This window comes from Strix aluco, chromosome 4, assembly GCF_031877795.1.
Source record: "Strix aluco isolate bStrAlu1 chromosome 4, bStrAlu1.hap1, whole genome shotgun sequence".
Lineage (NCBI taxonomy): Eukaryota > Metazoa > Chordata > Aves > Strigiformes > Strigidae > Strix > Strix aluco.
Genome location: NC_133934.1, coordinates 119,327,883 through 119,342,778, shown reverse-complemented (window position 1 = coordinate 119,342,778; position 14,896 = coordinate 119,327,883). Strand labels below are relative to the sequence as shown.

Sequence of the window (14,896 nt, the reverse complement as noted above, 5' to 3'; positions counted from 1 at the left end):
TTTTTTTTACTAATGGCCTTTCCATAAGTTTTTTCTTGGTTTTGTGAAATTTGTGAAATTATTTTAATTTGTACAGCATATTCTGCAAACAGTGATAATCTGAACACCCCCCCAAATGCCCTGTGCTAAATTTAGTGTCATAATGAGCAAGTAAAATTCACATGTTCTTTATTTGTCCATATAATACACCATTTTTTTAAAGTTTTAAAATTAGATAAAAGCATATTAAATGGCAGGTGTATGAAGTTCTTCAGAAACAATGCCAGAACAAAAAGTTGAATTACAAAATGTTAAAAAATATGTAGGTACATTTGAACTTAACATTCCACTAACGCATAATGTTACAGATATTGTCTAATGAAAAATAATTGTGCCACTTACCTATTTTTGCTGTTTCTAGGAACTTTTTATTCTGTACATAGGACGATTCTGTACAAAATATGAAGTCTACATTTTTATTACTTATTACCATAAAACAAGGTACAATGTATGTACAATATTAAAATGAAGCCATACTAAAGCCACACTAAAAAGACACTTGTAATATTACTTTTGACATTCCTGATGTACAGGTTAATTTTGGAAAACAGGGGAAGGTGTCAGACACAGGACTTTATGAAGAACAACAGTCACCAAAATTCTACTTTAATTTTTCTTTTTATGTTGGATGTATTAGGTTTAGAACGGTTTAGTACAGGATTATAAGAATTATATAAATATTGATAATAAACATGCTAAACCATTAGTGGTGATAGATTTTGGAATATTGCCTAAGCAAACATTCAGTGGCCCAAAACTTCAAATACGAATTTATGGTGAACTTTAAGTCTTTAAAAATACCATAGTATTTCCCTTTTTGGTGAGTGTTTATCTTCAATAAAGAACAGAAATAAAATCTAGACAGTGAAAGATGTTCTTATACGTTGAGCATCACACAATCAACCAAACATTGATATACAGGTGTTTTTTTTTTTTCCCCTTGGGTAACATAAGAATAATTCCTTTCAGCAATCTCTTGCACAAACATACTGAACACCCAAAATCAAAGGTAACTGATAATCTACCAGCTAAAGATGGAAGTTCAAACAATGGTATATCAAAATACATAGACATTGCTTTACACAATTAAAAAAGCACCCTTTTTCCCTCAAAAGGAGAAGGCATCTTTAAACTGTTTTAATATAGTTTATCCTAATGGTAAAGCATATTCTCTTTCAAGTTTTACAGGAAATGTTTTCAGACACAGTGGACATTCCACTTAAAGGTCGGGTTGGTCTTTAGATTTAGTTGTTGTAAGCCAATATTTACCACCCACAATTTTCTTCCAATAGACAAAGTAACAAATATTGGAAATTGAATGTTAAATGCAACCAACAAACAGCAGGCACTACATCTGCACAAGGTTACTACGAATGTCTGCTTTGCGCATTTTTTTTTTTTAATGGATGCAGGAGACCTTATACTTCCTTAAAAAGTAAAACAAAACTATTTTTAAAGAAGCCACGTTTTTATCTCTTTATGCATCAAGACATTAAACATTAAGTTATATCATGTTACTGCCAGAGACAAAAGAAACTAATCACCCATTTAGAATAGCAGAACACATTTCAAACAGCTTGTAAGCAGGATAAGTAAGTTAAAATACTGGCCACCCTGAGAGAAATCAAATATTGAAGACAAAGCACTATATTTTTAAAGAGATTTTCCTCCCGTGCTTTTCCATCTACAACAAAAAGCTCATTACATGCAAGTAATCTTGTGGAATATATAGCAGCATTTGAAGATCATCAGCAACTCAGATGCATTTTCAGTTCACTTGTGAGGTGTATTTGCAGCACATGTGCTCTTTACAACAACAACAAAAAATATTTTCATGGTAAAATTATGGTCACTATCTCCTCAGCTCTTAGACTCACTTAAAAAGAAGCAGAATGGAATTCAAGGGTCTGTTCTTTTTCTTATTTTAATAAGTTTGTGATGTTGAGTTTCCTGAAAGGTTAAGTTCATCTTTCAGATAAAAACCGATGCAACTGAAATCACGCATAATATCTGCCACAGAATACTGAACTCCTAGAGCCCAAGAAAAATGCTGAGTATTAAAAGCTCAGATAAGGGAGAAAACAGTGAAAGAGTATTTTATTGACTTGAAAAAACTTAAAATGAAATTTTATATTCAGTCTGTTCCCAGTCATAGTAAACAAATTTTCATTTTAGGAAAAATTCTTCTACCAGTTCATATCTGGAATACTGGTGCCGTATTATACACTAAAGACTGGCAAATATGGCTTTAAATATACATAAAGTATTAGGACATGGTATATATAGATATATAACTTTATCCTAAGTAAAGGAGAAATAAATTTACACAATTCTTAGAAAGGAATGATGATTGAGGATTGTCATGAAAGTTACCAGTTTGTAAGCCATGTTTTATAATACGAAAGAATAACTGTGTATTTTCAAAACTGCTGGTATATTACAAGACAGCAATAATGTGGAAACAACTGTAAAGTTGAGAAATCCTAGAAAAAGTTTAATACTGAAATTTGAAATAATTTTAATTTTGAAAACATTCATTTATCATTAGTACCAACTATTGGTCATTCACTTATTTAGATGGAAAGAGTGTATAGAATGCTTTTCTTAAACGTGATTATAAAAACTGCATGTTATCAGCTAGCTGGTACTATGATAACACCTCCAGGAAATTGTGTCCACTTGACTATAGTTGACCCAATATTCTGCATATGGAATTCTGTAATTTACCATTGTTTGAACTACTAATCTTGAGCTGCATACTCTATTAAAGTTATTGCCTACAGAACTGGGTTGAAGAAAGCTTTGACTTCCTGTGTAACTGATTGGTATGGCACAAAAAAGTAAGTTCTACTGTAGAACTGAGTCCAGAAAAAAACTTTTCCTCCAAAATAATATATCACTGTAATAGTTTAATGCCCATCATGTGATATTAATTCATCAGCTCTGCAATGTGATTCCAAGGCTTTCATGGTATAGATATCCTGAGGCAGTTCTGACTTGCGTCGCACAAGAGGACGATCTTTTTTCTGATCTTTCTGTGCCTGAAATAAAAAATAGAACAAAGTGGGCCCAAAATATTTAATTACTAAATTACTTAAAAACATTTCTTGAACATCAGTATCTTCACTTGTGGGAAAAGAAATAAAAAATATATGGGAAAAAGTTTATACCTTCTCCTCTTTACCCCACCAGCTACCCAGTTTCAAGTCTTGAAACCATTTTTTTGCTAAGAAGAAAAATCAGAAACAAGCTCTAAGCCATTAGCAATCATGACATTACTACCATCACTATCACTTGACATTTTTAAAAATAAAATTATCATCTATCTTCTCACTTGTTTTTCATTTTGTATGTCTCTACATGTAAGAGAAATAATTTAAAGTTTTTTCCATGCTTATAATTACTTGCACTATTCATATATCTGCAAATTTAAGGTTCTGCTGTATTATTTTACTGATGCTCTCTCAAAACCAGACAGTATTCCTATCACAGTATCTTTAAACTGCATAATGGTGTCTTTATATAGTTCCCATGTCTGTCTCACCTACCCTAATTTGCCTCTTAGATCAATGATGTTTATTCATGTTCTTCTATAAAAAAGCCCTTATAAAAACTGATTGGCTTTTACTTAGCCATTGATTTACTAGCATGTTCAAAAAGTTAGTAAGTCATGGTGGTCAAATTTTATTGTAGCAAATAGTATTCACTAAAAACGCTCGCACAGTCTGGTACAGTCTATGTTCCTCAGTTGTTCCATCATCTCTTCAGTATGGACATTCTGCTACACTGCTAACCTGCGGCATAAACCTTACTTTCACTGACACTGTACAGATCTTTACGTAGTTTCTCACTTCCAAAGTTTTATTTAAAAAAATAAAACTAAGCTGTCCTTTTGACTTACCTTTTTTAAAAAAACCCAAACAACGAAAACCCTGGTAACTGTAATACCTCGTTTTAGCAAGGGATACCACACAAGTGTCTTTCCAATGTCCCCTCAAAGACTGATGCAAGAATGCTACCTACCTTTCTTTCAGCAATACCCTAATCCTTAATCAATCCTTTTCCTGCCTGATGATCCAGACTTATCAATCCTTTTGCAAGATTTATACTTTTCACAGATTATAAGTTCTCCTAGCAATAAGAATTCCTGTTTCAAACTGTTCTGTTAGCTCTGCAAGGACAGGATCTTTGAAAAACAGGCTTATAACCTTCTATCATCTCATTTACTCCTTGAACACTTTCAAAGAAAGGAAAAGCAGGAAAGCATGCACTTGGAGAGATGGCTAAAGAATGTTTGAACAGTTCCAACCCAAGTTTCAGAATTTTATTTAGTTTACAATTTGTTCCTTTTCTGTTAGTATCACTATTTTATTCCCCACCCCTTCTAACAATGCAGGGGGGGAGAAATCAAGCATTTTCCAGATGGAATGCTATCAATGAAACTGTATATAGCCCCAACATTATAGTTCTTGAATTCTTTATAGGAAAGAAGGTAAGACCTAGGTAGAGACCTTGGTTTTAGTTTGTGCATTTTATGTTGTATAATACTGGCCCAAATCCTCAAACACTTCCAGCAGCTGGGACTGGAAACTTTGTTCTTAACTGCTTGTCCCAACTACTAGTATACAGTCATACTTTGACTGGTTTTCTTCCAGAACTAACGTTAGAGTACCCAGAATTAGGAGGTATAAGTTTTAATTCCCTTTGGCCAGGATGGAAAGTGAACCAGCATCCTAAATCTTGAGAAAATGGTTAAGTACTAGGAAATATTGGACACTACCATCAACACAACTCTAAGCAGTACTTTTTTTTTTTTTTCAATAATCTTGTATGTACGTTTCTCCACTAGAATTGGTTCTAGGCTCTGAAGCTAGTGAAAGGAGGCCCCTCTCCCCATCATGTGGGCCTAGCTAAGCTATCCAAGATGTGAAGAAAGGCAGAGGTTTAGAAACTTTGATAAGCCTAGTGCTCCTCACTGACTAGCTCTAACCAGCATTCCCATTCAGGGAAATGCTACTCTCAATCTGTTGCCCTGGATAGGCCTGTAATTCAGCCACCAAGATTTACATGTAAGTCATAGCGTTCTGCTCTGGAGATAAGTGTTTAAAAAACAGCAATCACTGAACATGTCTTGGAGACATTCCAGCATTTATTTTGATTGCAACCTTCATCCAAAATGCCATAGTACAAATAATAAATAAAATATAATCTTGCAGGATAATGACACTGTAACGTTAAGGAAGTACTGCAGGAGGTTAGGTTGACCATATGCTTATTTTAATTACATTTCTTGTTTGATACACTGGTTCAAATTAACTGACTTTATCTCCCATCTGAACCCATTTTTCAAGCTCCAGATCATTTCTCTGGTCTTAAACTTTGCTGGATTTGGAGATATTCATGTTCCTGATATTCCTACCAGGTGTCTTAGTGATATGGCAATGATCCATGGCACCTCTCCGTTTTCCACCAACTCCAAGTTTAAATCTCTAGTTTGAATGTCAGGATTCTAGTTCCACTTAACTGAAGTTAAATTAAAAATACCTGAAGATTACTAAGCATTAGCTAAAGATGAAAAGACTGGAATGACCTTGAGAGTCCTTGCCCTGCAGGAGGTAATGGAACATGTCAGATGGTGGACTCAGGAAGACAACCCATGAGTGGGCAAGACAGATGCACACTATACACATTTTTTTCAAAACATAGTAGCTTTAGCCACTAAGAAGGCTCTGAATAACAAAGAAAAATGTCATCACTAGAATCTGACTATATTTTATACAAGTTTTCCTCATGAAAAAACAAACCTATTATATAGAGAATAGAACATGATGTGGTAGATTTTAGCCATATTTTTAACTATCCTTAAAGCATAATCATTGTTCCTCTCATGACACAAGAAGCTATTTACAAGTGAAAAGAAAGTTTCTGTAGAAGAAATGTCAAAAGAGACCATATAGAGATTCACAGGCATTACAAGTGTAACACTGAATTCCTGGCTGCTACAGTATCACTTAAAAGCAGGAGCTCTAATGAAGTTTATTAGTCTAGGTTACAGGTTACAGGGCTGAAAAATACAACGCAAGTTTAAGTCTGTGATTAACAGTTGCTTAAAAAAAAAAGTAATTCATAATTTAGAGCACTTTGTTATCTTCACATGGCTTTACCTGACAAGCCTCTTCTTTCACTGTCTTTTTCAGCATCTGCAAATCTTCAATTAAAGGCCCATCTGTTTCCATTGCAACAGGACTGTTCAGCAAACTCGTGTCACTATATGTTGGGTACTAATAAAATGCAAAGTGTTAAAATAATCATTCTTAGTAGTAATACCTAAATACTAAGAGTGTATTTGAGCATTTGAATGATATGATTAGTTATTTGAGATTAGCTTCAATATCTTATGCTTCCAGGCACCAAGTAATAGATTTTAAAATGGAACTCCAATACTTTCACTTGGTGGAAACATCCTGTTGAAAAGTACAGTCAGAATACAAAAAATATGCTTTGATCATCTGAGATTGAATTTTAAAATATTCAGATTTTGCCAGATTTTGGCAATCATTTAACTGAAACCTTATTAATACATTGTCTAGTGATTTGTGAACAGTGTAGCAACTCAAACACAATTATTTTACTTTCTGATGCAATTTTGTGTTGGAAGAGAAAATAAACTGTTAGAAGGCCAAATATGGTTAATACACATTTAAAATAATTTCAAAACAAAATATTAAAACTTTTCTGTCTTGAGAAAGTAAAACAGCTATAAAAGTCTTTTGGGAATTAAAATCCTATAAAAACACTTGTATGGTATCTAAAGCTTATTGTACAGCAATCTAAATATTTGAAATTCTATTTTAATTTAGATGAGGCATATGTGGTCTTGAAATCAAAACTCATTTACAAACACACACACACTTTTTCATCCATTTTTCCTCATAAATATTTTAGTATCCGAGTGTACCAATAACTTAAAGCAGATGATATAAAATAGAAAAAACTGACAGCAAGGATTTAATGAATATAATTATAATGATCTAAAATCTTAAAATGTATTCTCATGTCATGCAGAGTCAGGAATAGCTCTGAACAAGAACTGTCAGTAATTAGACAAATTAAACAGTTAATAGAAACTCCAGGAAAAAAAGCAACCCTTAAAAATCCATTATATAGAGTGCTAAAAGCATTTCTATCCTTACGTCAACTCAGTGGAACACTCAGGCTTCAAACTAATAATTTTTATTTTAAATTGCTTCCAATTATTAGCTCTCTTCAAGCATACTATGAACATACTGTATACAGGCTGTGTTTATGAGTTTCAGAAAATGTACACAGTTACAAAAAATTGCTTTGGAAGAACAGGAAATTTACACTGTAGAACTCTAAATTTTAGTACTACAAGTCATTTCCCCTTATTTAGCCAGACATGCAATAGTTCATCATTTGTGATAGCAAAAGACCACGTATATCAAGTACTCTTTCAAGCAAGGCTTTTGTGTGGCTTATCTGATTAGAGGAGTTTTGTCACAAAGTAGATTGCTGCTTTCATATGAACGTTCTTTTTTGATTTAACTGTTCTGTTAACTGATATTTTGTTTAACTAGTTTTATTTGAGCAGTTTAGTAATTGCTCCATGAGAAATGCCACAAGAGGAAAAAAACATTTATGAAATTACTCCTTCTTAGAAAAAAAGATGACCCCATACTTTGTTTTAAAACAGCACTGAGATCATAAAGTGTTCCGCTTCTGTTTATAGAGTACCATTACTCCACCTTCTACCACTTTAAACTCAGCTAGACAACGCTGCAAAGATACGGTACAGTAAGTTCCATGCTGCAGTATAGTAAAATTCTGTCTGCAAAGTAACCGAAATGTTTGGGTTTTTTTTTCCCCACAGCAGCAATCAGTATCATTGCAATAAAGGAAAACTGGCAGCATTCTCCAAGCAGATTAAATAGGGGGGGAAAAAGCAACCAAGCCAAACCATCCCCTTCTCCCATAATTTCAAAATATAATGAATAGTCTAAAGGACGTTTCTTTATCAAAATTTCAGTTACATCAAGTAATGCCTGACGTGATGTTTTCCTTTTAGCAAGAACCTGAAGTGCAGGTTCACCAGCCCAGCCCAATGCAAGTATGAGAACAAATGCAGCAGACAAGAACATACAATATTATTTTAATCCATTTGACACGGAGGAAAACTGACCAGTCACAACTCACAGTTCGCAGAAAGATCTCTTTTGTAATATATTGTTTGCAAAACAGCTTTTCAAGAGAAACCAATTACGGCATCTCTATATTTTCCATAATTTTGCACAATAACTTTTCAAACCACAATACAGAATATCTCCTATTATAAGAAAAGGAAAAAGTACTTCATACCATACTTTTCAGAAACCTTTTTTTTAAAAAAATAATTACTTGCACAAGAGGAAGGTTACAAATTTTAAAAGTACTTTTATTGTGTATCTTTCATAATACAATTAGTGAAATTGCTTTATTTCCATGATCAGTCAGACCTGCTTCCCCCACTGATATTTAACAAAACTAAATTATTTAAACATGAACATGTTAATCTTTTCGAAATACCTGGGGATTTGATTTGGCTAGATTTTCTATTTTAACCCATGCTTCTTCCCGTTCCTTCAATTTTAGCTTCTCTCTGAAAAAAAAAAAAAATTAGAACCAAAAATGGCAAATGCAGCTTGGTGAATCTTGCATCACAACTTGTACACTTTCTCAAATATGAAGAAATTCACTAGAAGAATTCAACAGAATAAATTATTTAGCTATGCCTGCTTTGGCCTACTGTCCAAAATATCACTTACTGTTGATAGGGTAGTTTGCATCATATCAATACCCCATGATCACAAAGCAACATTAAAAAGGAAAAAAACTGTATTTTCTCATGAAAGCAACAAGCTGGCTGATACCAGTTTATCTTTAATAACTGTACATTGTTAAGAGAGTTAAACCAGAAAGAAGTCTTGATCTATGTTGAAAGTGTGTTTGCATTTTAACTATATAATATTTGAATTCTATATTGCAACATAAGAAAGGAGCAGAAATTCTTACTGTCAGGCCAATGGCTTCAGATAATAGTTTAAAGGAAAAAGCCCAGAGACATTCTGAATTGAACACTAACAGAAGTACCTGACAAAAACACACTCATTCAAGAGTTACAAGTCGAGTGGGATGACATGGGATGTCCTTTTTTTTAAAAAAAATTAAAGTAGGAAAGGTTTGTTTCCTAATGCCTAATGTAATTCCAAATGGTATAATCTAGATTTTTTTTTTCCTTTCTTTCTTACAGATAAACAATTTATTGCAGAGATTAGAATGAACATCTGTCTTTGAAAGGTGGTAGAGTTTAAAAGGGCTTTGAGCTTAAGAGTTCTAAAAATCTTTTCAGGCTCCAGTGCATAGAACAGATGATCCAAATGTTAAAAAAAAAAAAGAAAAGCAGTTATATTCAAGCACATACACAATTTGCCTCCAACTCTCAATTAAGTTAACTTTGGGCTGAGGGGGGAACAACTCTTTAACCACCTCCTTTTAAATTCTTATGTGGTGGGGGATTTTTCTGGTTTTGTTTTGTTATTACGTCACTCAGCAGTCTACCTGCCTTAGTTCACACCCAAAACACCACCCCCACCACCCCCCTGTCAAAAAATGCAACAGAGAAGGACTGCTTTCCCATGTAGAAGAGATTCTATTTATTTGCTACGAGGGAAGAGAGACTCACATAGTCTTTTTTTAAAAAGCAAATGTTCACATTTTGTTACCTATAAGCACACATATATCTGAAAAATCTGTTATACTACAAGCTCACTTCTACTTAAAATTGTAGTGAGCAATGTCAAAACTTGGACAAATCAATCCACATTAAGAATCTGTACTACTTCCAGTATATTGGTTTAAAATAAATGTATAATTTGAACCACTACTTGAGGGAATCCCTGTTCACTTTGAAATTAAAATTCAAATCCAGGTATTTTCAGTACCCACTTTCTAACTATGCTCCCCTGTCGCTAAAATGAGAGCCAAGCTATTAATAATTTTGACTTCTCAATCTCACTTTAGTAGGCTTTATAATATAACGAATATTCAAAAAATTCTATTTAACAAAATTGGAAATAGAGGAACAGAAGATAAGTGACTTCATGATCATAAAAGTTATCTGCATTTTTGGGCACAAACCAGAAAAATCTAGCTTCCAAATCCCTGCTCTGTTCACTGGCCTATGCAAGAATATACTAAACTCAGCAGGATTCTTCTGGCAAATAATGTACAAATGCCCTGTATTACACAACAGAGTTAACAACTTTATTGCGGGTAATTTTTATAAAAACATGCACATATGCTCTCACATAATGCAGTGCTGAAAAATACTGGAAGAGTGTTTTGGGAGGAACTGAGTGACAACATGAAAGAAAATAACACTGGGTAAATAAAGCATGCTAAAATAAACACCAGATATAAACTAAACTCTTTAACAGATCTTTTACACTGGGCTCTATGATTAGCAGTGTCCTTCTCAAAAAATTAATTTTTAGGAAGATGGTGACCTCCAGCACTATTAGGTCAAAGACTACATGAAGTACCCTACTCTTAAGGAGATTTTACAGTTCATATATAACAAGAAGTTTCGCCAAGTCAATTCTGAGACTGCTGTACTGTAATCAAATGGGCAACTTACCACTAAAGACACAGTAGTTTTTCAGAGCTAAAGCACTCTGAACAAAATATTCAAGAACAGACAGACACACTGACATGAAAACTTACTTCAGTTTTTCTGCTTTAAATTGCTGTGTGCAGTCATCGAACAGTTTTTGGTTCATCTCCATGAAGAGTTTCAGAGCATTGTATATCAAGCCATGTATTGTCCTATAAGTAAAACTTCTGGTTGAAACTCAGAGTACTTTAAACTTTGAAATCTATTTTGTCTGGTCAACAGTAGCCAATAGCCTACATAACTGGAAAATTACATCATTTCAGAATAAGTGGAAACAAAACTAGTTAGTGGAAGTTTCAGTTTACCCTCAAAAGGGCTAATACAAGTACTGAAATTATCAACTTTGAATGCAGTTTTCTTACTCTATAGTACTACTTGTCACACTTCTGATGTTTGAACTTTACTTTTAATACTACGTGTATCAATACAGGACTAGTTTTGAAATTTAGTTGTCAACACTAATCAAACTAGCGTTATTACAGAAAATGCAAGATGACATTAAAGATCTTGATATAAGTTAACTTACTGGCAACTGACAAATTCAGGAAAAAAGTTAATGATTAAAGGAGCTTAGAAAAGACACCATTCATTTTGAAAACTGCCACACAGCAACAGCACTCACTTCAACACAGTTATGCCAGGACTCTAGAAGAGTGTTAGAAAAGTGAAGTGGAAAACATCAGAAAAATTAAACAAAAATAATCTGCTTTATGAAGCACTGTTACACAGTAATTTACAGTTCCAGTCTGTAATCTACTGATGATCATTAAATCCAAAAAGCTATCAGTTAAATCATACACGTGAGTTAAACGTAAAAGTGCAGCTGTACTGGGTAGCATGACTTCTGCTCAGAATAAAATGAATGCATGGCCTTGAAAGCCAGGAAAAAAACTGACAGCAATCCACATTTACTATGTAGAACTGCATCACTGAATCAGAATTGTTATTAATGAGTACGTTATTTGTTACTGCTTATATCCAGTGACAGTAACCAATCACTTCAACATCACTTTATCTTCCATTTCTTTTCCTGTGTTTAGTGGCAGATTGATTACTCATTCTTGGCCAACCCACCACCAGCCCTCAATTCATGGTCAGCACTAGACTATGTGACTTTCACCATCCCAGCAGTTGTGCAATAACTCAAACAAAGAGGCCCTTTACAACGGAACAGCTGCAGAAAGGAGCTAACCAGGACTGTCTTCATGCGTAAGTACTATGTTATTGTGGGGAAAAAAGCAAAAATAGTCAATGGAGAAAGAAGAGAAAACACTAAACAAAAAAAAAAAGGGGGGGTGGTGGTGGAGGAAAAAATGACCTGATTTACAACATATTCCACTAGAATGCAGAAGAAATGCAAATCAACAAAGAAATTAGAGATCAGAAGTCAAAGTCAGTCTTTAGAAGCATCTGAACTATAGATTAATGCCAAATTTGTTTCATATGAATAAAAATACATCATGGATTAGATGCACTAAACCACTACTTCTTGTTTAATGAAAAAAAAGGAAAAACTATCTTCCTTAATTCTTAGCATTTCCTAAAAATTCTGACACCAGTAGTCTCCTCCTTATCCAGCAACTTTAATGTCATAAACAGTTCAACACACTGCTAAAACTAGCAACTCAAAGATCTGAACCACCTTTAAGCCTAGAACTAGACATAAGTGAAGTAGCAGAATTTTATTTGTACAAGTGTTTCTTACTTGTTCCAATGCGTCTTTGAATTCCGGTACAAGGATGGAAACATGATGGGTAAAATCTTTGCTGCATTATCACTAATTAAACTCATAATATATTCATTATTCCAGTAGTATAACGCTCGCTCCGCAACCTAAGACGACATGAAAAAAAGGAACACAATCTCTTACAGTAAATAATTGAAACATTTGGCAAATACAAGGGAAAGGTAAGAAAAGCTGCAACTTAGGATTTGGATTTTTCTAGTGCAAATGGGAGTCACAGACCTGATGGAAAGACAGATGGAAAAACTGCTTTTTCCTTGATAGGGAGATAATTCAAACTATAACCTATGATCTGTGAAATTCAAGCAAAGGAACATTTTCCCAAAGGAAGAGTATTTGTAGAACTCTATTACAAGCAGCGAAATGCAAACACTATGTACTGAAAGGGTTCAGGTACTTCTGAAAACAGCAAGCTTTCAAGCTTTTATGTGAAGCATAACACTGATGTGAATAACCCAACAGGAAGGCACATACCGCACTCTTGAAAAGCAACAATAAAGCTAACATTATCCCTAAAATTTGACACAGAATTGGAAGATTTTTTTTCAAAAAATAAAAAATTAATTATGGTGAATAATAGTAGGTAATACCAACAAAAATTCTGCTCAATAAAAATCCTCATATTATTGTACATTCAGTAAGTACAGACCTGAAAGTGTGGACTGGACACACATTTGGCTAGCTGTCTGAAAAGAGGCTCCATAACTTTTACAAATTCAGATGGTTCAATAACATCTAAAATTTCTTCTAGTTCATTTAAAAACATGACTTCTTTTGGACTGTGAGTCTTTGGCCAGTATTTCAGCAGTGCCATTACAACCTGTAGAGACAAAGTGAACATAACCTTCATGATAATTTGACTTTACCTTGCACTAAATTATAGCTCATTAAGAAGCCAGGTATTTTAAACAGAACAGAAAACTCAGATTTCTTGTCCCATGTGACAGCAGTGATCAGATATGGTTCAGTGTCACAGAAATAACTGTTAATAGGTTTGAAACACTTCAGAAAACAAAGTTACATATTTAAAAGACATGTTCAAAAATAATAATCAAAAAGGCTAGAGAAAGTAACCTGACATCTAACTTAACCTGATCATCAAATCAAAGTGCAAATTTGCTACTATACTATGGGGAAAATTACCTGCTGCTTAAGTGATAGCAGCTTTCAAACTTAATTTCCTGGAGGCGTAGTCCAAAGCTCAAGAAATTAAGTCCCATCATTATATTTTAAGAAAAGATTTACTATAAATACCCAAATTGACAGGTGACCAACTACTCTAGGCATGCTGCTCTTAAATGTTGAGTTTTATTTAATTTACTATAATCAGTCTTAACTTTCTTCGTGATTAAATTATTTACCCAGCTTGCTGAAGCTGTTTTTGCCTAGCAAGCCATGAATACTCAAAAGATAAGTGGGAGGAAAGGGCAGGGAGGGGCAGAAGAAGAGGAAAGACAACTAAAGGATCCATAAAAATGTGACACAAAAGGAAGTTGTCTGCCAGTTGGCTCATGACTCTTCAGGAAGTGTCTATACATCTGTAGGAAATGTTTCTGAAGTCTAACTGAAAAACAAACTCTCTCATCTATTGGATATATAAGTAGAATTTAAGTCTGAAAAGTGATACTAGTTTAGCAGTTTAAATATATTTAGACATTGTATTTATTACTTATCAATTGCATCATAATTTATTCAAAAAATACACAAAGTTGTACTGAAGGAATAATGACTCTTGTGCTGCTAGCCATTTCTGATTTAAGGAAAATGCGAGTAGACACAAATGTTTTTGTTATGAAAGGATGATGATTTTTTTCCCCAAAGATGTCAGTTTTCAAACTAAAGTGTAAGATTTTAAAATTTTCAATTTTTTTAAAAACTATAAAAACTGTTTTCCATCTGTGGAGATCTGGTGCCAAACAATATTCAAATAGGAAGACGTTTTCCTTCAAAGAATATTTAAACCATGTTAAATACTTAAAAATTATTGGCATAGCACTCAATCTTAATTTTAGATATTTTATACAACCTTGAACGTGTAAATTTATAAATGCTTTTGTTTTGTGGTTAAGGATTAAAAAGCCACATAAAGAACAAAAATATGCCAGTGTCTGTCTAGTCCTAGATGTAGAACTGGAGACAAAATAAAACCTCAAAACAGCAGACTTCTTGAAAAAACTCTTTTAAAAGATAGTGTATATTTGTTTTTTTATATAGTTTAAAAGTTGCAACAATCCATTATTCTTTCTCTCAGATATTGTTTTCTCTCATTTAGGAAAAAAAAGCAGTCATTTTTTGTTTTCTGAAATGGAGGGCATTTTTTTAAAAGTCCAGGTTTTTATATTTAAAAACTATAAGCAGTATTTAATATCATCACTGACAAGACA

The 14,896-nt window shown here is 33.5% G+C and overlaps 1 protein-coding gene across 3 annotated transcripts in view; it reads right to left on the bottom strand.

Annotated features, from left to right (window-relative positions):
* Positions 1-151: 151 nt before the first annotated feature.
* PPP2R5C (protein phosphatase 2 regulatory subunit B'gamma) overlaps positions 152-14,896 on the bottom strand; it is an 85,349-nt gene continuing 70,604 nt past the window's right edge. For all 3 annotated transcript variants that reach the window (XM_074825120.1, XM_074825121.1, XM_074825122.1), the window contains 6 exons: positions 13,162-13,332; positions 12,474-12,601; positions 10,819-10,920; positions 8,623-8,695; positions 6,204-6,320; positions 152-3,080 (listed from right to left, as the gene is read on the bottom strand). In XM_074825120.1, coding sequence (XP_074681221.1) covers positions 2,949-3,080; positions 6,204-6,320; positions 8,623-8,695; positions 10,819-10,920; positions 12,474-12,601; positions 13,162-13,332 — 723 coding nt within the window. In that variant the 3' untranslated portion in view covers positions 152-2,948. The remainder of the gene's footprint in view (positions 3,081-6,203; positions 6,321-8,622; positions 8,696-10,818; positions 10,921-12,473; positions 12,602-13,161; positions 13,333-14,896) is intronic.